Source organism: Lytechinus pictus, chromosome 18 (genome assembly GCF_037042905.1).
Source record: "Lytechinus pictus isolate F3 Inbred chromosome 18, Lp3.0, whole genome shotgun sequence".
NCBI lineage: Eukaryota > Metazoa > Echinodermata > Echinoidea > Temnopleuroida > Toxopneustidae > Lytechinus > Lytechinus pictus.
In genome coordinates, this window is record NC_087262.1 from 6,559,422 (window position 1) to 6,586,196 (window position 26,775).

General features: G+C 36.0%; 1 protein-coding gene across 1 annotated transcript; it reads right to left on the reverse strand.

Moving 5' to 3' along the window:
- Positions 1–1,127: 1,127 nt before the first annotated feature.
- On the reverse strand, positions 1,128–13,147 carry LOC129281615 (melanopsin-like). Its single transcript, XM_064113263.1, has 3 exons — positions 13,017–13,147; positions 4,692–4,770; positions 1,128–2,290 (listed from the first exon to the last, which is right to left on the reverse strand). Exons 1-3 carry the CDS (start codon positions 13,120–13,122, stop codon positions 1,261–1,263), a joined length of 1,215 nt encoding a protein of 404 aa, XP_063969333.1. The 5' UTR covers positions 13,123–13,147; the 3' UTR covers positions 1,128–1,260.
- Positions 13,148–26,775: the final 13,628 nt, after the last annotated feature.

Here is a 26,775-nt window from a genome sequence, read left to right on the forward strand (position 1 = left end):
TTGGATCAAGTTCCACATACGAAAGGTGCGATCCTCTGATCCAGTCCCAAAACGACAATTGCATCTGCGGTTTGCGTCGGAAATAGTCGGAAAAGGTCTACAAATCGGCAACGGACGAAAGCCGTGACGTCATATCCATCTCATTGTCGCAGACTGCTCGTAGACGAGTCGTTGGTCTTAATCGTCGATGGGGGGGGGGGGGGGGTCTGTTAACATCGACAATGTTGATCAACTAAAGATGGCTAGCCGATCTGCCAGCAGATCAGCCCAGTGCATATTCAAATCACTATCACATCATCAGAGAGGTTCAACTTTCACTTATTCACTGACCCACACAGACGAAACGCGTAATTGGTTTAATTAATTGTAAATTGAATACCTACTCACCGTGAAGGTATTGTTGGAGAAAAAAATGAATATCATTGTTTTTGTGTTGATCGTTGTTATTATTACAACAAATAGCAATAATATCATCTTATCATTTATGTTATTATAGTTCTTATTATTATTATTGTTATCATTATTATTATAATTATAATTATTTTTGTTGCTGTTCTTGCGGGTGATATTCCTATTATCATTTTTTACAATCATCACTATTGTTTAATACAGGGAGATGGGTTAAACAGGAGAGATCAAATAGCTAAGGGATGATACAATAGGTCATGTTCTACATATATTATTATATCCTACATAGATTGAATCCTGTATAGTGATTGGTTCAAGTAGCATCATGTGACCTAATATATTTCAACTATGATGTTGCGTGACGTCAGACCTCGATATATTTTTGGATATATCGAGGTCTGACGTCATTATTTCGCAAAACTGGATATCTAGCTAAACTCTCGGGCGCACCGTCCAGCGCGCTCTCTCTCCCGGGGCAAGTCCAGCGATGCGTCGGCGCAGGCACTAATCTTGCGTTCCGCTGAGCGCGGTGGCTCGGAGAAAAGTAGGTAATTCAACTCAAGTAACCGGACTTTGCAAGCTCAACACATAGATTTTGGTTGTAAATTATCAAAAGTAGGATATAAAACAAATATACCAGGCGTTTCATTCGAAAGCATAGTGGGAATTATTAATCCTCGGTTGGACTGGCAAAACTACTATATTTCCCTCGAGGCTTCGCCCCTCGGGAAAAATAGTAATTGCCAGACCAACCTCGGATAAATAATTCCACTATACTTTCTCAAAGCCTGATATATTTGTTTACTGTAGACCACCCGATGAATAATATTCAAATCACATGACAGGCCTATTCTACATTTTTGTAAGGTATTCCTTATCATTGACCCCAGGAGCAGCGGGGGGCGGTTGGCTCCACTGATCCATTTGCCCTTCTCCATGTTGCTTTACTCTATCGTCACGCTGGCCCTGATCGCCCCTGCCCTTCTCTTCGATTTCAGCTCCGGTGTCTTTGGAAAAGGTGACCTCCTCGGGGTTCCTCCGATACGTCCCCGCGGTTTCCCCCCTCTCCTGCTGGACCCTCACGGTCGCTGGACCTGGACCCTGCTTCCGGTCCTTCAGCTCAATGGCGTCCTGCTCCACCGTGCTGGAGACGGAGGATTCTGACAGCGTCGAGGAATTCTGGCGATGCATCCCCCGTCGGCCGGTAACCGAAGATTCCTGCGACCCCATACTTCGATGCTTCGACGGAAGCTCCATCCCACACAACTCCATGAGCTTCTCCTTCAACGCCGCGTTGAACTTCTCGTGCGACAAACAATAGATGATCGGGTTCCAGATAGCCGAACACTTGGCGAAGATAACCGGCACGACCGTTCCCAACGGTGACAGTAAATCCGGGTCGAAGTACTGACCAATGACAGCGACTACAGAATAAGGCATCCAGGAGAGAATATAAAAGATGGTGACTTGGAACCCGACCTTCGCGATTTGGAACTCGGTCTTGGCCTTGTCGGCGCGACGGATGGACGACTTCTGCTTCTTGTCCTTGTCTTCGGTGAGTCGTGTCCGCATCTTGTTTAGCTCGTGCCGATGCTTCCTCACCGTGACGGCTATCCGGGTGAAGCAGGCGACGATGATGGCGACTGGCACGACGAAGCTGCTGGCGAAGAGGAAACTAACGTGGAGGTAATGGTTGAGATCATGCGTCATGAAATCGAAGGTGCAGCCGAGACCGTAGCCCTCCAGGACGTAGGAACCTACGCCGAAGAACGGTGGAATGGACCAGAAGATTGCATAAGCCCACACTATGAGAATGATGATCATAGACCGTCGATGGGTCACCGAACGAACCGCCTCCAGAGACCAACAGATCACGTAGTATCTAGAATGGGGACCAAAGAAAGTGATATATCTGTTCGGCGGTTTTAATGGTTCAGGGTTGTTTTTTTTTTTTTTTTTTTTTTCTCATGACACCGTGATGCTACAGTCATACCATCGAAACCGATGATATTGATAGTAAACTTATATATACTCATTTATTTATTTATTTATCCATTTATTTATTCAATTATTTATCTATTTATTTGTCCATTCATTTATTTATTCTTTTATTTATTCATTCATTTATTTCCTATATTTATTAAGGGTAGCACATATCACCAACTTGGTGGTATTCCATTGTGGCCCTGTTAACACAAAACAATACCAACAACAAATAGTAGTACTAATAGTAATAGGGAAGTAATAAACAAAATATATTACAGTTATAAACAAATATGTACAGATACAAAAGGTATGCAAACATGTTATTAGAGCATATTATTGTACCCTTGTGAATTATATTCATTTGATAATTAACTTTGACAATATGAATCAAATTGGTGCATTTTCATTTTGAATTTAGAAAATAAAATATCATAGACATTATATAAAGTAAATTTGAACTAAAAAAAACCCCGAAACATATCAATAGTGAGAGAATGATTACCAGTCAACACGGGAAACCAACGATTTCTATATACATATTTACATTTTTCAATACACTTTGATTGCTCACAAGACCGCTGAAAATTAATCAATTGACGTGGACCGTGTCTAAGAAAAAAAAAGAAATGTAAGATATACCTTTAAAATGCGAATATGCATATATTTCCAAGAATTAATTGACACCTCATTCGCAGATAACATATTATTATTTTAGATTGTGTTGCAAAGCTTTGCAAAGAAGGTGACATTTTAATCATGTTTACTAGAACTCTCAAGTTGGTTCCATACTGTAATTTCTGAAACTTAAAGAACTATGTTTGTACGTATCTGTCCTAAATTAAAGGAGAATGAAACCTTTGGAACAAGATAGTTGTGTGAAAACAGAAAAATCAAAGAAACAGATCAACGAATGTTTGAGAAAAATCAGACAAATAATGAGAAAGTTATGAGCATTTGAATATTGCGATCACTAACGATATGGAGATTCTCACATTGGCAATGCGACAAAGATGTGTGATGCCACTTGTGAACAACTTGAACAACTCTCCCCATTATATATTTCATTTAAACTGCCTCTTTTCTCACATCTATCAGTAGATCATGTGTTCTTTCTATAGGAGGGCATGTAATACAGATTTTTAAAGAATACATCACGGATAAAGAGTTTGTATCACCCTAGGAAAGAGCAAAAATAGAAATTTTCAGGGTATAATAGTCCATCAAAGGGAAAGTTGTTCACATGTGACATCACACCACTGAACTAGAAATATGCATCACACATCCTTGTCGCATTGCCAATGTGAGGATCTCCATAGCATTAGTGATTGCAATATTCAAATGCTCACAACTTTCTCATTATTTGTCCGATTTTTCTCAAACTTTCTTTGATTTTTCTGTTTCGACACAGGTCTACTTGTTCCAAAGGTTTCATTTCCCTTAAGGTTTTCACTATGTATCCCTTACTATGCTTTGATCCGGCCGGGGCTTAGATCATGTCATAGAGATGTATAATATCTCTATGGATCATGTCTTGTACAGTAATCATGTAGCGAGCCGACATGTTGCAAAGGATTCTTTATACCTCAGTCACGTTTCCCCTACGGCGGCCGTTCGGTGAGTCGAAATTGGCCGTTTTATTCATATTTTATTCAAACTGCCTATAATGTATCTGGTACAAAAAAATGTTAGAATGGCTGTTTTCGACTCGCCGTACGGCCGCCGTAGGGGAAATGTGACTGAGGTATTAAGTATGTTGGTGACGTGTTAAAAGGAAACCAAAACCCAAGAAGAGAAGCAATCTCATTTGAAAGAGTAAAATGAGAGGAACAATTAAAAAAAAGTTTCATCAAAATCGGTTATGAAATAAGCAAGTTATAGATGTTTAAAAAGTCTTGTTGTACTTTCTATGGGGATCCTCAAATTGGCAAACGTGCTTCAAAATGGCTGATTTTGTGGACAACTCTCCATTCCTCATTATCTTTTAAATTGCATCTTGCCTCCTTCTGAGCACAAGATTATGTCATGGGAAAATATAATTCACACCACATATGTCAAGATCAGGAGGAGATAATGTGAAATATGTAAAATAAAGTGGAAAATCTGAAAATTTGTGTACAAAACAAATGGAAAGTTGTCCACAAAATCAGCCATTTTGAAATACATTTTCCTATTTGAGGATCCCCATAGAAAGTACAACAAGACTCTTTAAACGTCCATAACTTGCTTATAAAAATGGATACGTGGCTTTGCCATATTTTGTTCATTTTTATCTGAATTTAGTTAATCCTCTTGCTTACCTGTCCAGTGCGATTGCAGTCATATTGGCAATGGACATAATACCAAACAGAGCTCCACAGAAGGCGTAAAACTGACAACCTGTAAATTTAAAAGAGTAAGAATTTATTGAATATGACAAATTATAAAATTACAGCATAGGTTTTATTTATGAAGTGAAATGCTAAGAGGGCTTAGTGAAAAAAATTGTATCAAATCGCCCCCCCCCAAAAAAAAATAATAATAATAATGATAATAATAAAAAATCGAGAAAGTTTCAGTCTCTGTTCCGTCTGTTGTTCCACTGGAGTACGTCTGGAGAAACAAAAAAGGAGGAACGAAAATGTTTTAAAGACTCATCCAAACAGACGGATTTTAGTTGTCTACCATACGTCTTGCGAGCCTTTCTTTCTCTTACATCATACTGATTTGACAGTGTCGAAATTTAACTAAATCAATTACAGACAAAGGTGGCGCTACACTTTGATGCTCCAAGTAGTGGAGAAAGAGGAAAAGATGAAAATAGGAAGAAAAGTACCAGCTAGTGGTTCTTGCAAGTGTATTTCTGTATTACCCCTTTTATTCAATTGATAAAAATTACGTCACCTTCAGGTGGTTTTTTCCACCCTAACACAGCAAAAACTGCGGTGTTAACCGGTGTACATAGAGGACCACACCAGTTATTTTACACCGGTGTTAAATTGACAGTGTTAGTTTAGCACCTATAGGTGTTATTGCAACACCTTTGGTTGTTACATGTACACTCTTTGGTGTTATATTCAATCTCTAGGGTGTAATTTTAACACCAGAGGGTGTGATCCTCTATTAACACCCACTGGTGTCAGTTTTAACACCACAGTTTTTACAGTGTATATCAATATATACTCTGGCCCCGTCCCTGATCAACTGAAAAGCAATGGATTACAAATGTGTGTTGGCGTCACAATATCATACACAAAATCACGATTCTAGGGTGAGCCGCGCATGCATGGGCATGATGAGTGACACGAGAAAATTTCATATTCCCTCACGGGCAAGTTCACAATTGTTATAATTGTTAAAAAAAGGTCTTCGATCAAAAATAAAGGATTTCGTACCAGAAAAAAATTGACAAGCAAAAAAAAAAAAAAAAAAAAAAAAAAAAAAGGTCTTCGATCAAAAATACAGGATTTCGTACCAGAAAAGAATTGACAAGCAAAAAAAAAAAAAAAAAAAAAAAAAAAAAAAAGGTCTTCGATCAAAAATAAAGGATTTCGTACCAGAAAAAAATTGACAAGCAAAAAAAAAAAAAAAAAAAGGTCTTCGATCAAAAATAAAGGATTTCGTACCAGAAAAAAATTGACAAGCAAAAAAAAAAAAAAAAAAAAGGTCTTCAAGCTCGTCAGGGGGGCATTGAAGGTTTTAAAGCTCGTGAGGGGGGGCAAAAAAGGTTTTTCAAGCCCGTCAGGGGGGGCAAAGATACGTTTTTGCATGGGTTTTGACTCGTCAACCGTAGGTACGCTAGTGACTGAAATCCTTGCTTCTGATTGGCTCAGAGTTGATTTGACGGCGATATTCACTGACCTGGGGCCCGTTCTATAAAGATTTAAAACTATTGCAACTTTGCCATTATGGCAAATACCGTGGTAACCTTGATTCTGATTGGCTACTGAGACCTGTTACCATGGTAGTTTAGTTGCCATAATGGCAAAGTTACAACAGTTGCATGTCCTTTATGAAACGGGCCCGAGGACGCTTAAAAACTCTTTTCTGTTGATCTTTATGCGAAAACAAATCCAGACTGATTTGATAAGATTGATATTGAGATAAGCTTAGAAAAGATTAGACAAAGCTATCAATGGGAATTTTAGGAAATTTTTTTTTTACAAACATTAAACTCAATGAAAATATTTAAGAATTCTTCGAAGTGCTGGTTGAAACAGTAGTGACACCCCATCTACCGCTAATCACAATTATATTATTCGCTTTTTTATGATGTTGATGAAATCGAATATGTATCTTGATACTCACGGCAGATTAAGATAATACTATTCATGATATTCTACTTATTATCCGCATGAGATCTAAGGACAACAGGAAAGCAATGCCATGAATACGGACAAAATTATTGTCAGAATCTTATTTAGGATCTGCGTACTGCAAGAACAGGATGAATATATTTCCACTTTCTACGCTAAAGATTCTTCACAACAACAACAAAAGTAATAAAATAAAACGGGTGGACAACTAAATATGCATTTTTTAAACAAAAAAAGCATCCACCTCCTTCATTGCGTATCGATTCTGACGTTCATACGTTTACGTAAACAGCATTTAACCACATATGTATAAAGTTATATCAGAGATGGAATGACAAATAAAGATGAAAAACAGCTTCATGATAAGAAAAATACAGTGTAGGCCTACTGATACTGCTGACCGAAATATTTTTGCTGATATTTGTCAAGTGCAACAATGCGCTGACTGAGCAATGGCAAATGTGACACAGTTATTCTTAAAACAAATGGACACAGAATGTGAATAAGATAATATGTTATGTATAAACACACTTATTTTAGATACGAACGTAATCTAGCAGATGTGTACCTGTTCATACCTGTCATGCCCCGAATAAACTGTCCATAACTGAAATAAAAAAACTCCGTTTATATCTAAAGTATATGTGTATATAAAAGAAAGCTGTGTTCATCCGTCAAAGTGTTCATATCTAAAATAATTATGTTCCTAGCAAAATAAATGTGTTCATGTGTAAAATGAATGTGTTCATATGTAAAATAAATGTATCCACACCTGAAATAAGCGTGTTTATATATCCAGTAGATCTAAAATAAGTGTGTTTATACATAACATGCCTTTTACACATTATGTGTTCATTTTTTTAAGAAAACTGTGTTCATACCTAAAATAAATGTGTTCACATCTACCGGAGACAAGGGGAATTTCATGAAACAAAAAGTGGTATCGCTATTGTTATAAGCTACTAAAATCCTTGCATCTGATTGGCTTAGAACAAAGTTATCAGTGAAAATCACCGAATATTCCGTTTCATGAAAAACTCTTTTAACAGAGGCGGCGCCAGAATATTTTGATGGAGGGGGGGGGGGGGGGGGACAGAAAGACTTATGGGCCGAGGTCATATTTTTTTGTCTCAATTGAATTGTGGGGGTACTATAGAGTTAACACGGCTTAACCGAGATCTTTCCTTTTAATGATCGTCTTCTTTCTTTCCTCTTTGTTTTTCTCCTTTCTGTTTTAGTGGCGTACAGATGGGGGGGGGGGGGGGCTTAGGAGGCGCTTGCACCCATCCCCAAAAAAATTTCACGACCAAGAAAAAAAAAAGAGAAAAGGAAAGAAACGGAAAGAGATAGGGGTGAAATATGATAATAATTTCTGAATATTATGTCAAAATCTATCACAAAATTTGATTTTTGTAATAAAAATGTCAATTTTTTTTTCTCGCACTGGCGTATGAATGGAAGGGGGGATGGGGGCTTAGGGGCTTTTTCATGCCCAAGAAAATAAAAGACATAAGGAAAGGGATAAAGGTAAAATATATTATTTTGTGAATATTATGTCAAAATCTATCACAAACTTGGGTTTTAAACTTTTTTAAATTAATTTTACGCGATGCACCATATCGAGCCCCCTCAAAATTTTTGGTTCATTACGTTACTGTTCTGTGTATATACCGACACAAAGAAACGGATTTGCAACCCACCTCGACCAAATTTCTAACGATGAATTCATTTCTGTGCTCTAGCTCCCTTTCAACGTATTACTCTACCCCCAATTTGATTATTAGACTTTGATTTTGTCTTTTTTTTTGGAAGGGGGGGGGGGGTGAAGGGCAAAGCTGCCATTAAATGAAATAAGAACATTAGGGATGTCTATGTTCTATACTAGTGATTCAATATGACAATGGAGAAATCACATTATAATTATTTACGATTTTTATTTTTTTAATGTACATCCCGAAGGCATTTTAAGTAGTAATTGCATTCACTGTCGGATGCGGTTACAACCACTGTAAAAATAATCTAGTTTGCATTTTATCTGTCATGATATTTCAACCATTCGTCTGTACGAACACTGAAGTGTTTTGATATGAAATTGAAATATTTTAATCCATGTTACGATGGATAGGAATGTTTGACAGGTACGTGGTGGAAAACTTAATGACTCTACATGTGCTGTGCGCGTGCACATGAAATCAACACGTGATGTTAGTCTTCAGTATAGAACTGGAAATACTGTACTTTCAAAAGTTACCCCTACGCAAACAAATTAATGAACAGTCATGACAGTGAGGAATTGAAACAGGATGGAATTAGACAGAAAAATTGCTCGAGAATCCCAATTCCATTTTACAGACGCCTTTCTGGGTCCATGAGGATAATTGTTTAAGTACGGACAGGAAGGCGAAAGACGCAACATCAATTCATCTGGTTACTTCGTGAAGACAATTTAGAAGCACTCTTCTTAATACGTTACAAATCAAATGACACATTGGCGGTGACAGTGACATCATGTTTACTCTCACTACACTGTTTTCGAAAGAACCGTGGTGTAGTTGTTATGACTCTCGGCTTGTAAACAGAGGGTCGTGTGTTCGAATCCCACCGCGGTCTAGCGTCCTTTGGCAAGGCCTTAATCCACACTTTGCAACTCTCGACCCAGGTGCTAAATGGGTACCCGGTTGGATGCGAAAGTCATTAGGGAGTGGAAAGTGTGCACTTTTCGTGCGGGATTGAAATGAATCCAATGACCGGGGTAATAATATGCTGTAAAGCGTTTGGAAAAGCGCTTTATAAAAACTAGCTATTATTATTATCATTATTATTGTTATTGTTATCATTATTATTACTGTTATTATTATTATTATCTATTTTCATTGGCATTTAGAATAGAAGGGGCAAGGAATGACCCCTTTCTGTAGATCGTAGTATCAACATCATCCCAATCAATGTTTCAAAGATGTTTCAACCATGTTGAGAAGTCTTGGTCAGTTTAGCTTTCACTAGTCTGTTGATGGTCAGATGCAGTGCCCTGCATTTTGGACAAGATATTGATAGTGTCAATCTAAAAGTTGCAATTGATCTTAATAAGTATGACAGGGACCATAGCGATGGGACTCTAGAGCTGTTCCGTTAATTTTCCATCGTGGGCTCGTTGTTCGCTCGTTGTTGGTCCGTTGTTGGTTCATTCGCAAGTCTGCTGAGTCTGTCTGAGGACGATCTGGTGATGGTCTTGTATCGGGTGCTGGAACTCTCTTGAATGTTTTGGAAGTATCTGGTGTTTGTCTGCTGTTGGTGTAGTGTTTGTTTTATGTTGCTGTGGTGTTTGCCCCATGTTCTTAATGTGGCATCGATGTGGTGTTTTACTGACATGTATAGGTGTGGTGTCAGGTATGTTTTTGTCTGATGTTGGTGTGTCGTTTTTCTGACCTAGGTCATGTAGGTGTGGTGTCGGTATGGTGTTTGTCTAATGCTGGTTTGGTGTCGATGTGATGTTTGTCTGATGCTGGTGTGGTGTTTCAGTGTTTGTCTTACGTAGGTGTGGCGTCGGTAGGCCTATGCTGTTTGTCTGATGGTGGTGTGGTGTCGGTATTGTGGTCGTCTGATGGTGGTGTGGTGTCGGTATGGTGCTTATCTGATGCTGTTTGGTGTCGATGTGGTGCTGGTCTGATGCTTGCGTGGTGTCTGAGCGATGTTTATCTTACGTAGGTGTGGTGTCGGTAGGCCTATGATGTTTGTCTGATGGTGGTGTGGTGTCGGTATGGAGCTATCCCTCTCTGACGTTGGAGTCTCGATGTCCAGTTTGTCTGAAGTTGGTGTTGTCAATATATTGTTTGTCTGATTTTTGCGTGGTGTTGTTGTTTGATTCTCTAATTTAAATATGGTATCTGTGCGATGATAGTTTGATATTAGAGTGTTGTCGATGTGATGTGGTGTTGTATATATATTTTTTTCATTCTCATCCCTGTTCTGGTCTTTCGTCAGATCTGAGCAGGTATCGGTGTTAACGATATACACTCAAAATTAAAGTGGTTAAAGATCTTTTCCTGCTTGTTGTTCCACATCGAGTTCACCAGTAACTTTTCATGTGCTTGGTGCAGGTATTATTAAAGGTCAAGACGTCCGCCCCAGAAAAAAATGTTGATTTGAATCGATACAGAACAATCATACAATCATAATGCTGAAAATTTCATCAAACTCGGATGTCAAATTAGAAAGTTATGGCTGTTTAAAGTTTGGCTTATTTTTCACAAAATAAGTGCACAACTCAGTGATGTGCAAAATGAGAGAGTCGATGATGTCCCTCACTCACTATTTATTTTGTTTTTTATTGTTTGAAATATACAATATTTACAGATTTGACGATAATGACTAACTTTACTGAACCCCAAAATGTTAAAACAATGGTAGTTCTACATGTTCAGGGAGGAATTCAACCTTGTTTCAAATGACAATGAGGAGAAAATATAAATATTTCATATAGTGAAATACAGAAGAAATAGTGAGTGAGTGATGTCATCAGTCCCTCATTGCTAGCGTAACAGAACGCTAACAGTACGGCCAGCCACACCTTTTACGGGCGACCACCGCCTCGACGCATTGTTTTCACTAACAGAGAACTAACAGGAGGCATATCGGTATCGATAAACTCACAGAGGCTTAGCCGAATTCCTAAATATCTAACAATAAAAAGCCCAGCAGAAGCTAATAGTGGCGCTAATGTTAATACAAATCGCTAACAGTGCCAAGGGCACCAATAGTGACGATGTTAGTGAATAATTTCTCCGTTTATAACTTGTCTCCCTTTCTTATGGACGTACTAGAGACTAGTAGGCCCTTGCTTATACCAAGTAATTTAAAATAGACCTCGACCGAATTAAAGGGGTATTCCAGGCCCACACAACAATATATGAATAAATGGAGTAAAATTAGATGAGCAAATTGCTGAAAATTTTATCAAAATCTGATAAAAATAACAAAATTCATGAATATTATAAATTCTAACACTGTATTTTGCAAATTGTATTACTGAGCAGCATGTGGCCATGAATATGTAATAGATGGAACGATGATGCCATATCCTCTAGCTCTTTCCCCTTTTCTGATTTTATTGAAATGAACTCGTAATTGTCTCAAATGTGTGTATGTCACCCGAGTAACAAAATGATGATCTTTGAAGCAATATTCTGGTTGGGCAAAATGTAAATAAACCTAATTTTGGATGATACAACAGACCCTCATTGCATATTCCTGAAGACAAGAATATAAATTTCACCAAATAGTGCCTAATGCAAAATTTTAAGATACCATAATTTTTTGTATTCATTTTCAATTTTTATCAATTTGTCAGTGTTTTGTTTGTCTCACTTTACTGTTCAAACCGTATTATTTTCTTCAGCCTGGAGTACCCCTTTAAGAAAGGGTATATAGCGGGGGATGTTGATTAGTGCCAAGATATGATCCTTATCATCAAGATTTTTAAGTGTTTTTTAAGTGTTTGAAGACATTTTTAAGAATAGACCCTACATTGGAAAGAAGAACAAGAGCTGATGAAATTTATCGCATGATAATCATCATTGGCAAATACTCTATCATGAGCATGATGAGTGAAGTCTGTGAAGAGCATTTTCACACACACAAAAATTAGAAAATGTATATTTACTACTTGCTGTCATTTTATGTTTAAAATGTAATAATAAGGAAATGTTTGTAGGCCTATATAATAACAAAATACATTCCTTTACCCTTTTCCTAGACAGGATTTTTAAACTTGTAGGATGTGCAAATAATCATAACTAAATCTTAAGTTAAATCTAGATCACTACGCACAAATTAGGCTATAGATTTTCAAATCCCCTAACAACACTCGCGCCTAACGGCGCGCTAACAGTACTTTCTGTGCCTTCTGTGCGATCATTCTACCCATGTTGTTAGTAGCTGATTTGTTAATGAATAATGATATACAGATTGTGATGTCAAGCGTTGATCCCAGATGTAAATAATGCATTATCGACATTAGCCATCGCGGCGAGATTAACGATTGTAACATTTGTTAGCGCAGTGTTAGCGAAATGTTACGCTATATTAACAGCGTTTCTCTGCGGTCGATACAGGATGTGCATTATTATAAGTGTTTTGTGAAATTAAGCGAAAATTTAAAATGTCATAACTTCTTATTTTACATCCGATTTTGATCAAATTTTCAGTGAGATGCTTGTTGGGTTTTTATCTTCTTATTTAAATCAACTTTTTGTTGGGGTGGGCTTGTCCTTCAAGGAATAAATCGACTTCGTAACTCGCAAGAGAGAAAAAAGGGACTTAAGATTATCTTACCTATATCCCCGAAGAGCCATCTATTGTATATAGTTGAAGCAAACATTAGAGGAAAGTTGGTAATGACCATTCCAAAGTCACTGATGGCAAGATTCACAATCAACATGTTGGGTGGTGTCCGTAAAGACTTGGTCCTGCAGTACCAAGAGAAAAATTAGATAAAGAGAATATTATGAATAACATCGCATGATATCGTGTGGCAATGTAAATATGACTTCGTGCGATATCGTATGACATCATGTGGCAACGTATATTCGTATGATAATGTATAGTGTGTCGTGTGACATCGTGTTTGTCAATATGTGACTTCGTATGATATCGTAGTGTATCGTATGACGTCGTGTTGCAACGTGTACTCTAAAAATCGTACCAATCGTAAGGTGTGCGGTCGCCTTAAGTCGTTCGACCTACACTTAAATTGTTGGATTCAGCTTTATGCAAAGTTTGATATGACCTCTGGGATATCACATGTGGAAAAGGCTGTCACTCCTCCAACCTTCCCGTTGTTAATTTACAATTTCACTTTTAATTGTGTGTATGACTCTGCATGATATCGTAGGGTATCGTATATTACATCGTGTGGCGTACGACTTCGTGTGATATCGAATTACATCGCATGCCAACGTTGTAAGTCGCATGATATCGTAGAGTGTTGTTCGACATCGATGCATGTCATATATTACACAATCTGTTTAGTAGAATAATAAGGCCCTACATCACTTAGTATAGTGATATACAGTGCGTCCCACAAAATAAGGAAAGTGGTTTTCAGAGACAGATTTCACAATTATTAAATATGTTTTACTATGAATTTGATAATTATGGTAAGAGTGGAATCTCATCTTTAATTTGAAACCAACAGCTTAGTAAATCATTTACGCATGGCAGGTTACAAACAATAAATATTTAGGCCTATCAGAAACGATTTGCGCAGAAACTCACGTGTTAATCTGAATCCACTCTCATTTCAGGGATCAATGAGAGAAACTGAACAAAATAGTACAAAAGAAATATAAGCACGGTTGTGGTATCACGAACCAATCTTGTCTAGGTTTTTTTTTGCGCAACCTGATTTTACATTAAAATTTCAAACCTGTCTTGCTCATTAATGCGTGAAGTGTTCGTCACATATCAGGTATCAAAATGTAGAGGAATGATTGAATTGTATATGATGATGTGAATGAAATATCATAATTAATTTGCATTTGAAGAAAAAACAAGATGTGGGAATTCCAGTTTCCGCACACAGTACTGGACTTTCACATCCTACCGGGTACCAATTCAGCACCTGGGTCGAGAGTGGCAAAGTGTGGATTGACGCCTTGCCAAAGGACGCCAGACCGTGGTGGTATTCGAACACACAACCCCCTGTTTACAAGGCGAGAGTCAGAACCACTACAACACGGCTCCTCCTCCACACAACAAAGAAAGTGAGACGGGATGGAAGAAAGAAATTAATAAAGAGAAAGAAAGAAAGACAAAGAGAATAAGAATAAGAGTGTGTGAGAGAGAGAGAGAGAGAAAGAATGGTAGAGAGGAGTGCCGAGTTGAGTAGTTAACCAGATAAATTTCAATAAGGTTGTTATGATTTAAGTTGAAAATTGGAGCCAGGTAATGACGGAACGGACGACAAATCTTTGCATAAAATTCTCATTATTATTTCATGTTATACTCAATAATCTCATAAAAAGTGGCCCTTGAGGCGCTTCTCGAAATACAGTCATGAAGGATTACATAATTATTACTTGCCCTTTGCGAAGAGAGATTTTTTTAATTGAAAGAGCAATTTTTTTCCCTGTTTACTTTATACTTGGGAGTGCCATATACGGTGTATTCACCTTATTTTGATTTTTTTTTATTGTTTTGATTTATTGATTTTCTTTAAAACAATTACACATTTTATGATTAAACACAACAAAAAGTAGTCAAACATAATATCATATATAATAGATTTAAGAAGCACAATTCAAAAAACAGAATTACATCAGATGATTTTTATATAAAAACAGAGGGTCTCATTCATACCTTGAAGCACTGGCGGATCCAGGGGGGGGGGGGCAAAGCTGGCCCGTGCCCCCCCCCTTTGAGAGACACAATTGAAATTTGTAATGTAAAAAAATGCCGTTAAAAATAAGTGTGCCCGCCCCCCCCCCCCCCCCACTTGAAGTGAATAACTTTTTTTTTTGCTTGCCAAATTTGAAATTTCATTATTTTTGGATGAAAACCTTTTCTTTTTTTTCTTGTCAATTTTTTCCTCGAAAAAATATGCTCCCCTTTTGGAAAATCCTGGATCCGCCCCTGCCTTAATTGAAGTCATATACGTTTGTGAGAAATTCAAAGTAGGCATATGTCATCTCAAACAGTTGATGCGATACAATCAGACTCGTTCGTCTGTTTGTTAATCTGAAATTATCTGTCAGGGGCAAATAAAATTTCGCCACAATCAAAAGAAAATCATATATAGAGAAAGTTTTATTATTCAAATTGTTCATGAAGAATGAGATGCGCATCCCAAACTACTCTCTTTTTTTTTAAGTGAACCATATATAAACGCTTACGACTGGATAATATGCAAATAAAGATCAGCAATTCAAGCAAATACACCGTTGGCGAAAGTGACCAGGGCCAATCCATCATTCAGGCAATTCCGATATTGCCATCTTCCCGAAGCGAAGCCGAGGAAAAGTAGCATCTACGTTCATACCGTCAAGGAAGAAATATCTTGTCTCAACCGACAACCGCTGTAACCAAAATTCGAATTTGCTTTATATTCCACATCGAAAACGATCTATTTACAGAAAAAAAACTGACCATATACCTAAAAAAAAATCACCTAAACTGTAATCATTGTAGTAAACTCAGGCAAAGCAAAGAAATACAATCACTCCTGGGTTCGTACACATTTTGTTTTAATTCCGATATACGAATGTAAATGTGTTTGTGGCAATTGTGGTGCGAAATAATAATTATTTACGTTAAGTGTGCCATTTGGAATGATGGAAGGCGGGTTCCTCCAGGACGCAAAACGGATTCAATAACACAGTAAATGTATTGAAAATGCGAGTGAAATGACAATGAACAGCTGGGAGGTCTTTGTCGATAATTGGTGAACAGGAACAGTTTCGTCCTAAGTTTCGGAGCTGACGAAAAAAAATCGAATATGTCGTTTGTTCAGAGTCCAGGGCGAAACTGCTGTTTTGATTCACCGATTTTCGACAAAGACTTCTCGGTTGTTCATTGTCATGAAGGGCATTTGACAATACATTTTATGTGTTCTTGAATTCGTCGTGCGTCGTCGTGGAGCGAAACCTCCCTATTAGTATGCAGTGCAACGAACTTTTATCCAAGATAGTACATAGTTCAATGACCTTGAACCTAACACAATACTCCGGGCGATATCACTCTTCTGTGGTTCTACATGTATAAAGATCGTAACTGTTTATCTGAGAGATAAGCAAATTAGCTGATTGGATTGCGTTTGATGGAAAAAAAATAAGCACGTCGTGATTTGTGTCTCTTAATTGCAACACACTTAGACGTGGAATATTATGAGGCGCCGAATGTACCAATATTATATAGAACAATTATTTGTTATATAATCATTATTTATTAAATAATAACTATTATTTATATATAATTTACATTTTATTTGTAAATAACTACTATTATATAAAATATCATTTCTAATTATTTATATATAATTCCAAGTAATACTTCATTATTTGTAAATAATAATAGTTCGACATTCCATTATTTATAAATAATGATTATTTGTTTTTCATTATTTATAAATAATGATTATTTGTTTTTCATTATTTATAAATAATGATTATTTGTTTTTCATTATTTATAAATAATGATTATTTGTTTTTCATTATTTACAAATAATGATTATTTGTTTTTCATTATTTATAAATAATGATTATTTGTTTTTCATTATTTATAAATAATGATTATTTGTTTTTCATTATTTACAAATAATGATTATTTGTTTTTCATTATTTATAAATAATGATTATTTGTTTTTCATTATTTATAAATAATGATTATTTGTTTTTCATTATTTATAAATAATGATTATTTGTTTTTCATTATTTACAAATAATGATTATTTGTTTTTCATTATTTATAAATAATTTTTTTTTTTTTTAAATCTTTTTCCCCTCCACAGGGATTTTATTGGCAATCAAAAATCAATAGGTACAGAGCACAATGAATAATACAATCACTGATATAAACAATGAACTGACAAGTATAACAAAATAATTTTACATGTTGAAGTCAAACAGTAAAAAGATTTTTCAACCGAAACCATCTTTTGTCAAATCTGCGTTGTTTGAAATTAAGTTGGGCAATGTATTTCTCATTTTGATAATAATTGATTATTGAGGATTTAATGATACTGAAAAGAGGAGTTGTATTGTTTATTTTACAATCATATACAGTTTTTCTTACTATAATAAAAATACAATTAAGTGCACAATTGTTTTTTCCAATAAATCCGAATATTTTATTTTCATCTGAAAAGTGTAGAGTCTCACTGGTTTTGGTCCTAATCCAAACCTCTAACTCTTTCCAAATGTGATTAACATGCCTGCACTCCGAGTATAGATGCAAAACCGTTTCGATTTCTTTTCGGCAGAAGGTGCATTTGTTTACTGAAACTAATTTCAATTTGAAAAGCAAATCATTTGTAAATAATATACGTTGCACAACCTTATATTGAAACCAACGCAATGTTACATCAATGGTACACTGAAAACCCAATGAGCAATAGGATTCCCACCTTTTATCGTTCAGATCAAATATGCACTTCCATTTAAGAAAGCTTTTGTTTTCTGTTTTTCGTCGTTTCAATAGAATGGAATAAATATGCGAGCATCCTTTTTTATGTTTAGTAATAAATGATAGCACATCTGGAATTAATGGTTGGGGGATTCTATTGAAAGTGGACCTTTTGTAGGCTTCCTTGATAGCAGCACACAGTGAATGATAAAAAAGAAAATTTGACTGGACATCATAAAGATCCTGAAAATCTTTGAAAGATAAAAAATGCCCTCCTTCATCCAAAATATCATTAATGAAACGTATACCCCTTTCACTCCATTTCTTCATATATATTGGCAAATTGCCTATTTTTATGTTATTATTCCATAAAGGATGTGAAGGTATATTGACATGATTATTATAATAGATAGTTAAGAAATTACTATAAGCAAAAAACATTTCACTCCAGAAAGAGTTATAGGTCTGTTTTGATAATTCTCGAAAGTAGTGACTACCCATATATGTCATATACAAAAGAACATCTTGTAGTCTTGGCAAGGATAACGTAAGAAAGCTTAGAATGTAACTATCAATTGATCCGTTTACAATTCTCCTAATCCAAGAAATCTTTAATGATTGACAGTGTGAATATATGTCTATCATTTTAACCCCACCGTTTAAATATGTTTGGGACATTTGAATCCTACAAACTTTGTCCGGTTTTTCCTCCCATATGAATTTGTAAAATAATGAATTTAAATCCTTTAAAACTTCGTCACTAGGATTCGGAAGAGACATAATGAGGTAATTAAGCTTAGAAACCAACAAGGATTTAACCACAGTTACTCTTCCTAACACAGTTAGATATCTTTTTAACCATGATGTCATTTGATTCTTTATTTCTATAATTTTTTCGTTGTAATTATATTGTACCATCTTCTGCAAATCCGTACAAAAATCAACACCTAGATATCTAAAGAATTCATCAAATACCCATGTTAAATTACGATCAATAAGTATCTTGTCTTTTTTGTTTTTATTTAGCCCTATCCAAATCGCTCGTGTCTTATGAATATTTATTTTTAATCCAGATATTGCAGCATATTCATCTAAAATATTTAATGCGATATTCAATTCCGAAGCGGTACCGTTTAACGTGAGTAAAGTATCATCCGCATACTGAATCAATTTCAAATTTTGTTCAGATATCCTTATTCCATTAATACACCTTGTATTTCTAAATAAAATTCCAAGAATCTCTGCACACAAGAGGAAAATATAGGGAGATAATGGGTCCCCCTGGCGACAACCTCTTTCGATTCTAAATCTCGGAGTGAGGTGTCCATTTACCACAATACAAGATTGAATATTTTCATAGAAGACATTAAACCATTGTATAATCGATGGGCCAAAATTAAAGTATTTAAAAACTTTTATAATGAAGCTGTGAGAAATCGAATCGAAAGCCTTTTCGAAATCGATTAAAAGCAATAAACCGGGGATATCGTTCACATCTGTATACAAAAGCAAATCATATAACAGTCGAATATTTTCACCAATAAACCGGCCCTCCATGAAACCTTTTTGGTTCTCATGTATTAAAAAAGGAAGCACCTTTTTGAGTCTATTTGCGATACATGCCGAAGCTATTTTGTATGTAACATTCAATAAAGATATAGGTCTCCAATTTCGAAGATAAAGTCTTTCTTTTTTATTTTTTGGAATAAGAGATATCACACCAAGTTTCTGAATCTGTGACATGCTACCTGATTTAAAGGCAAAATTTAAGCATCTAAGCAAAAAATAGTTAATATCTTTCCAGAAATGTTTGAAAAACTCGACTGTATACCCATCTAGTCCGGGAGATTTACAATTCTTCATATTTGACAATGATTGATATATCTCCTCTATAGTAAGCTCGCCTTCCAAAGATTGAGATAAACAGTCTGTTAACTTGGGTACATCAGCATAATCTAAAGAGGTGTTCAAATCAATATCAATGACCTCGTTCTTTCGATACAATTCTGAATAAAAACGTAAAATCTCGGATTGAAGATTTTCCTGAAGACAAATAGTTTTATTTTCGTTATCAATCAGTCTATTTATTTGTTTGTTCACTGCATTCCTTTTTTCTAAATTTAAGAAGTATTTTGAAGGTTTTTCACCAAATTCCATCCATTTGACTTTTGATCTCATCTTTAGACCATCTATCTTTTCTTTTCTTATCAAATATAACTGAACTTTCTTGTTTTCCAACATCTCAATATATTTATTTGTATCATGTCCATTTAACATACCAATTTCTAGCGCTACAATTTCTTTTTCTAAATCATTTTCTAAATCACGCATTCTTTTCTTTTTATTCACAGAATATGAAATCGTCTCACCCCTTATTAAAGTTAATAAGGTGTCAAAAAATAATTGGTCATTAACCATAAATTTACAATGCTCATAGTTATCGTGCGGGAAGTTTATATCACCGTCACGTTTTACAATATAAGTTTCAACAGTTTCTGCAATTAGCTGTCTTATTCTACATGTATAATCACCGTCTTTCAATAAGGAGTTGTTAAATTTCCAATAACCGGGACCGATTTTGTCACGATTCAAACATAATGTTAGGTTTACCCATGAGTGATCTGATCTGTAACCAGGTACTACCTCTGTACTGTCAATTACTGATATTAATTCTTTTGATATCAAAAAGAAATCTAATCTGGCAGCCTTGTAAGGTGTAGGCTGACGCCATGTAAATACTGTATCACTGCCATGCAATTCCCTCCATGGGTCAATCAATTCTAAGTTAATCTTCATCTCGTCAACCCTTTGTTTCGCTTTGGGATTATTTAGTCGGATATAATTGTGTGTATCTTTTTCAAAATCCTGAACCAAATTCCAGTCACCACATATGATTGTAAACGGGTTGTTGAAATCCAATATTAAGTTCTCAATGTGTGCATAAAAGCCAACAGTATCCGTGTTAGGACCATACAGTGAAATCAAAGTAATACTGTAATCATATAACATCATATCTATAGCAACAAAATTTCCATCATTACATTTTTCAGTTCTTATTACTTTCACTGGTACATCATCACGAAATAAAATCACAACGCCTCTTGCGTTTGATGTTTTGTTACTAAAAAAACAATTGTTTCCCCAAAATCTTTTTATATCATCTTCTTTATCAGTGTTAAAATGTGTATCTTGTAAACAGCATATATGATAATTCTTTAATTTCAATAATTCAAAAACATCTCTTCTCTTCACTGAATTGCCTAAACCTCGGCAGTTCATTGAAACAATCTTTATACTACTCTTCATAAAACTGTTTTTTCTTTATATTATAAAAACCAACAAATCCTGTGGAGTTTATCCTTTCTTTAAAAACAGAACACGACGTTATTACTAAAATAATAAACAAGCTACAAATACAAAAGTGGTTTCCACTTCTCCTGAACAATGACAAAATACATATATAATAATTCAAGATAAGATAAGGTGGCTTGTTCAGTCGTGGTTTTAGCCTAGACTTATAGGCTCGAGGCAAATAACCAACAAATACAAATGAGACAAAACACATAGTGATCCTGGTGTAATTACACACAGTGTTCACAATTAAAAACATTCAGATAGAGGACTGATCTTTACTCCAAAAAAGAGAGCAGGAGGATTTATACTTTCTCTCTTTTTAAAAAGGTATGTAATAGCCATACTAATATCATAAGTATTAAAATAAAAACATTAACCGTCTTCTTGGTCATGAAAATATTCTGTTGATGTGTCGATGATGATCATAATCTGTCTTTACATTTATCTCACTCCATTTGGTTTCCTCGATTATTTTTTTGACACATTTTACCTTTTGGAATGATTCTATTGTAAGTCTGTCACGCGGAGTGTTTTCAACGGTCCTGGACTATCTTTAGCACCTTCCTTGTACTTAATTACTCTGGGAATGGAGTTAGGTATGAACGCAAACTTTCCTTCTTCTCTTAGCTTCTTCACTTTTATCATCAGCTTTTTGTGCTCCTCGCGTGTCTCCGGATGTACATCATCGCTAATTCCTATTTTCTTATCTTGTATGCGGACGTCCTTCAGCGCAGCACTCCTTTTCAGAATCTTTTCTCGGTCGTTGAATCTCAGTAGCTTCACGTGAATGGGACGGGGGCGTGCTGTTGCCATGGTTGCATCTCTTTGTCTAGATCTTCCACCCGGCGTTCTATGTGCTCTTTCGACCTCTACGTTGGAAACATTCATATGCGTATCGAAGAATTCCTTGACGAAATGCGAGCAGTCATGCGCGTCACCTTCGACTCCCTCCGGAATTCCATGGAGTACGACGTTATTCCTCTTGCTCCTATTCACGAGATCAACAACATTCCGCTTTAACTCATTTGCATATTTCACATCCGCTTTCATTTCCTTCATTTCTTCAACTTGCCGTTTCAAATCCATAACTTCTGTTTCAATGAACTCAAAACCCTGCTCTAAATCTATGATCCTTGTATCCAATGCTTCTACTTTCCTTTCAATGCTGATAACTTTCTCAGAAATAATATCAACTTTCTTATATAAATTTTCCAGGCCGGATACTTTGTTCAAAATTTCTCGTAAGAGTTGGTCAGTAGAGTTTGGATTCGAATCACGTACCTCTGCCATGTCCGTGTTGGGATCAGAGCTGGGTGTGGCGCCTCTCTCACGAACTGTCGTCTTAAAAATCCTGTTTTCTCCTCTTTGTTCTTCCTCTGGAGAAGGAGATCTCAGTCGTTTCAGAGAAAACATCGTAATTAATATCAAATCAGTACCTTGTTGACCGAAGATGTGTATTCCAGGCTAAAATACGGATTTTTTTCTCCTGCTCTCCTTTCTGTGTCTCTTCAGCTTGACATCAAGGGCGCCCTCCTTCCAAGGGCGCCCTCCTAATTATTTATAAATAATGATTATTTTTTTTTCATTATTTATAAATAATTTGTTGAGTTTTCCATTATTTATAAATAATGATTATTTGTTAAATAATGAAAACGTCTACTTCATTATTTATAAATAATTTTTTCGAGTGCACCATTATTCTCATTATTTATAAATAATCATTATTTAATGTTCGAGTTTTCCATTATTTATAAATAAAGATTATTTGTTAAATAATGAAATATCTACTTCATTATTTATAAATAATAATTTTGTTTCAATATCCCATTATTTATAAATAATCATTATTTATAAACAATTTTTACAGTTTGCCATTATATACAAATAATCATTATTTATATACAAATAACCATTATTTATTAAATAATGCCATTATTTATTAAATAATGCCATTATTTATTAAATAATGCCATTATTTATTAAATAATGGAAAACTCGCTATAACATGCAAATGTGGGACCGCCCATGATATGAATATTCATGATGCGATTTCCTTTTTCGTGATTTTTCTTCACAAATTTTTGTCCATTTCCTCTTCATAATGACATTTCTTGAAGCAATTTTCTAGGGATATGGTCTGATTGTAATATTCTTCATTTTCTATATAACTTCGTCTTCGTAGAAATATCAAAAAGTGTAATTTTATACGATTTTTCCTACAGTTCACAATCCCCATAGGCGCGCGTGTATCGTAGGGACAACCGGTGAATCGACGGAGTGCTCTTCATGGAAATACTACGTTGGTTGGTCCCCGGAAGTGGCGGGCGGAATTTAGCCCGAATCCTCGATGGAAGTCGATCAAGTGCATATGAGCTGAGAGAGTGAAATATCAGTGTACTTGTACTTGTACAGGCCCTTCTACTTTTTATAAATATTTCTTGTTGCTTTTTTTGTTAAGTTAATTTTTCCTGGTGTAGAGATAAGTTTCAGTTCTAATAATGCACTTCAAATACATTTTGGAGTGTCTGTTTGAGGCGTTTATTGGGGCGATTTCACCCTGGCCCCAAAATGCTCGCAACGACAATACGGGGGCATGATGACCCCTAAATTTTTAAAAACTTATTTTTCTATTGAAAATTATCACAAAATTCACCAAAAGTGTGCACGAAAGCCTTCGTATTTCACTTTTAAAACTCCAAAAAGTGCCCAAATGACAAGCTTGGTCGCTTCGCTGTGTCGCTTTCAACTTCCCAGGTAACAATACAGCGTTGGACCAACGTTGGATCAACGTTGGGAAATTTTTTCCCAACGTTGCCTCAACGTTGGCAGGCAAACGTTGCATCATCGATAGAAGTGCACGCGCATACATCGTCAGACCAACAACATTTCCAACGTCAGTTCAACGTTGTCCAGCAACAATGTTTCAACGTTGTCTGGCAACGTTGATCCAATGTTGGCTAAATAGTCAAATACAACATTGCTACAACGTTGGTAAGCAACGTTGCATCATCGATAGAAGTGCACGTCCATACATCGTCAGACCAACAACATCTCCAACGTCAGTTCAACGTTGTCCACCATCAATGCTCCAACGTTGGTATAATGTCGGCTGAGTCATCAATAACAGCGTTGCTGCAACGTTAATGGGCAACGTTGAAGCAGCGATGGACGTGCACGTGCATACATCGTCAGTCCAACTATGTTTACAACGTTGGTTCAACGCTGTCCAGCAACAATGCTCCAACATTGTTACAACGTTGTCACAACGTTGCTCCAACATTGCTCCAACGTTATTCCAACGTATGGCAGTAATTAACAAAACATTAATTGGTTTCAAGGTGAAGTCCACCATTACAACTCTACACTCTAATCTTTATCATCATGTCTTATCCTATCCTAAAATCCTACATCCTAGTCCTATATCCTATTCCTATCATCCTACACCTATCCACTGTATCCTGTCATTGACTCCTATATATAGAGCAACTTTGCTATACTTGGCAGAATACAGTTAATATCATTTTCCACACTTAACCTTGAAAATTTCACTTAGAATAATATGTTTTGATTATAAATGATATGGTAAAGGAGCCACATACTTTTCTGAAACTTTTCATGGTGGAAATATTGAATAAACATAAATACTCTCATTATTATAGCAATATTACCTAAAATTTTGGTCATTTACTGATGTAATGAATATTCATGAGTGCATAATCATTTTGTCCAGATGAGGCAGGTATGGCAGCGTTGGTCCAATGTTGGTCCAACGTTGGGTGACGTTGATCCAACGTTGGTATAATGTTGGTCCAATGTTGATGGAAAGTTGATTCAACTTTAGTCCAATCTTAGTCCAACGTTGGCGTAAACGTTGATTCAATGTTTGTCTAATATCGGTTAAATGTTCTTGTAACATTGATTCTTTGTTGGTCTAATTTTAAACAAATCCAACGATGCGCCATCTCCATCAAACAGTTTTCAACACTGTGCCATCATCATCTGTAACCTGTTCATGATTCTATAAAAAAACATTACAACTATTATTACAGCTATTCATTTCTTTTCATTCTTTCTGTTACAAGTCTCTTCACATAATTCAAATTCAAATTCAAATTTATTTATTTCACTTCCATCAATTGTACATACATGAATTGTATACCATATATAAACATAAATATTTGTATACGTTGAAAAAAAAGAAAATAATGATACATATGTTGTGAAAAAAAAAAAAACAAACAAACAAACACTTAGACAATTTGGGCAACACATTGTAGGTTTTAAATAAGTATACTATTTTTCAATAGAAATTAAATTAAGATGGAAATGGAGGGACCCACTAAAAAGCAATGCTTGTACAATTAAGAGGAATCAAGAGAATTACGTGTGATATTTATTGAGGCCTTTGTAGCATTCAAACTTTTTTGACATCCTCTTTTTCTCAAACAAGACTAATACCAAAAAACATATGCATATGTAATAAGAATTAAGATGTATTACATTTTCTTGCGAGTTGCAATATCTGTTTCTTTCTACAATTGTTTAATGACTCGGTATGCAATGCCAATTGCAACGTCAGTAATCATCACAAAAACTCACATGTGTAATTGCAGTCTCTCAGTACTTACAAAATCTAAAAAGGAGGTCGCGTAGCTTGGCCTCACTCAGAGTAATGTAGCTACTGCCTACTGTAACTAAAGAGTGCCTCTTTTTGATTAAGATAGAAGTCAACTGATATCTCAATATGCATGGCCATGGCCTAGTCTCGCTCGTGCCATAACTATTAAATGATATTTCATCAGCGTCAAGTGTAGCATACCTCACATAGCAACTACAGGTTTGACTGCAGTTGGAAAACACTCGGTCCAGGCTAGGCCAGGCAGGACCGACCAGGTCAATTCAAGGCAGCGTATGATAAATAAGGCAGGAATGCCAGGTAGCAAGTCATTGGGTGATTTCAAGTACGGTGTACGGTGTTGAGAGTGTGAAAGGGCCGCTGAACTGAGCTCCAACACCAAGCGTAATATTATTTTTCATTGAAATGTATTAAAACTCTAATGATTTGCTCTAATCTTAAATGTAAAAGATAATTTTACGGAGATGGTTCGTCGTGTTCACCCCCTGTTCGTGAGCTACAGTTCATCAACACCAATCCCTGGGGGTCGGTGTTGCTGAATGGGGAAATTGCATGTAGATGCACCATGCAGCCACAGTGCAGTGTTGGGTTCAGCAGATGACAATCAACACCAGCCTTCAACACAAACTGCCGGAAATACACCATATTTTCCGAGGTCAATCTCAACACCAGCCTGATTCAAGTATGGTGTCACAACAACAACACCAGATTTCAACACTGTACTTGAAATTATTGAAATCACCCAATGACTGTTGCCTTGCCCTTGGTATCGCATACTCGTTCCCACTCACACGTAATGCGAGGTTAGTATTAGTCACTCACACAAGCTAATTACGAGGTTAGTTAGTATAGTTACGTATTGTATTACCGGACACTATCATGATTCCGGACGCGCATAGTACTGCGTACGAAAACAATTTCGTACCGTAAGACTTCCGCAATTCAATTTCACAGAGCAATACATAGAACAAGATTGCTAAAACA

Bases quoted from the DNA above. Each gene is read 5' to 3' on its own strand.
- LOC129281615 (XM_064113263.1), bottom strand. From the start codon at position 13,122: ATGTTGATTGTGAATCTTGCCATCAGTGACTTTGGAATGGTCATTACC. The intron at 4,771-13,016 runs GTAAGATAATCT...TTAAATTTACAG, and splicing joins ATGGCTCTTCGGGGATATAG to GTTGTCAGTTTTACGCCTTC. The intron at 2,291-4,691 runs GTAAGCAAGAGG...TCCCCATTCTAG, and splicing joins ACTGCAATCGCACTGGACAG to ATACTACGTGATCTGTTGGT.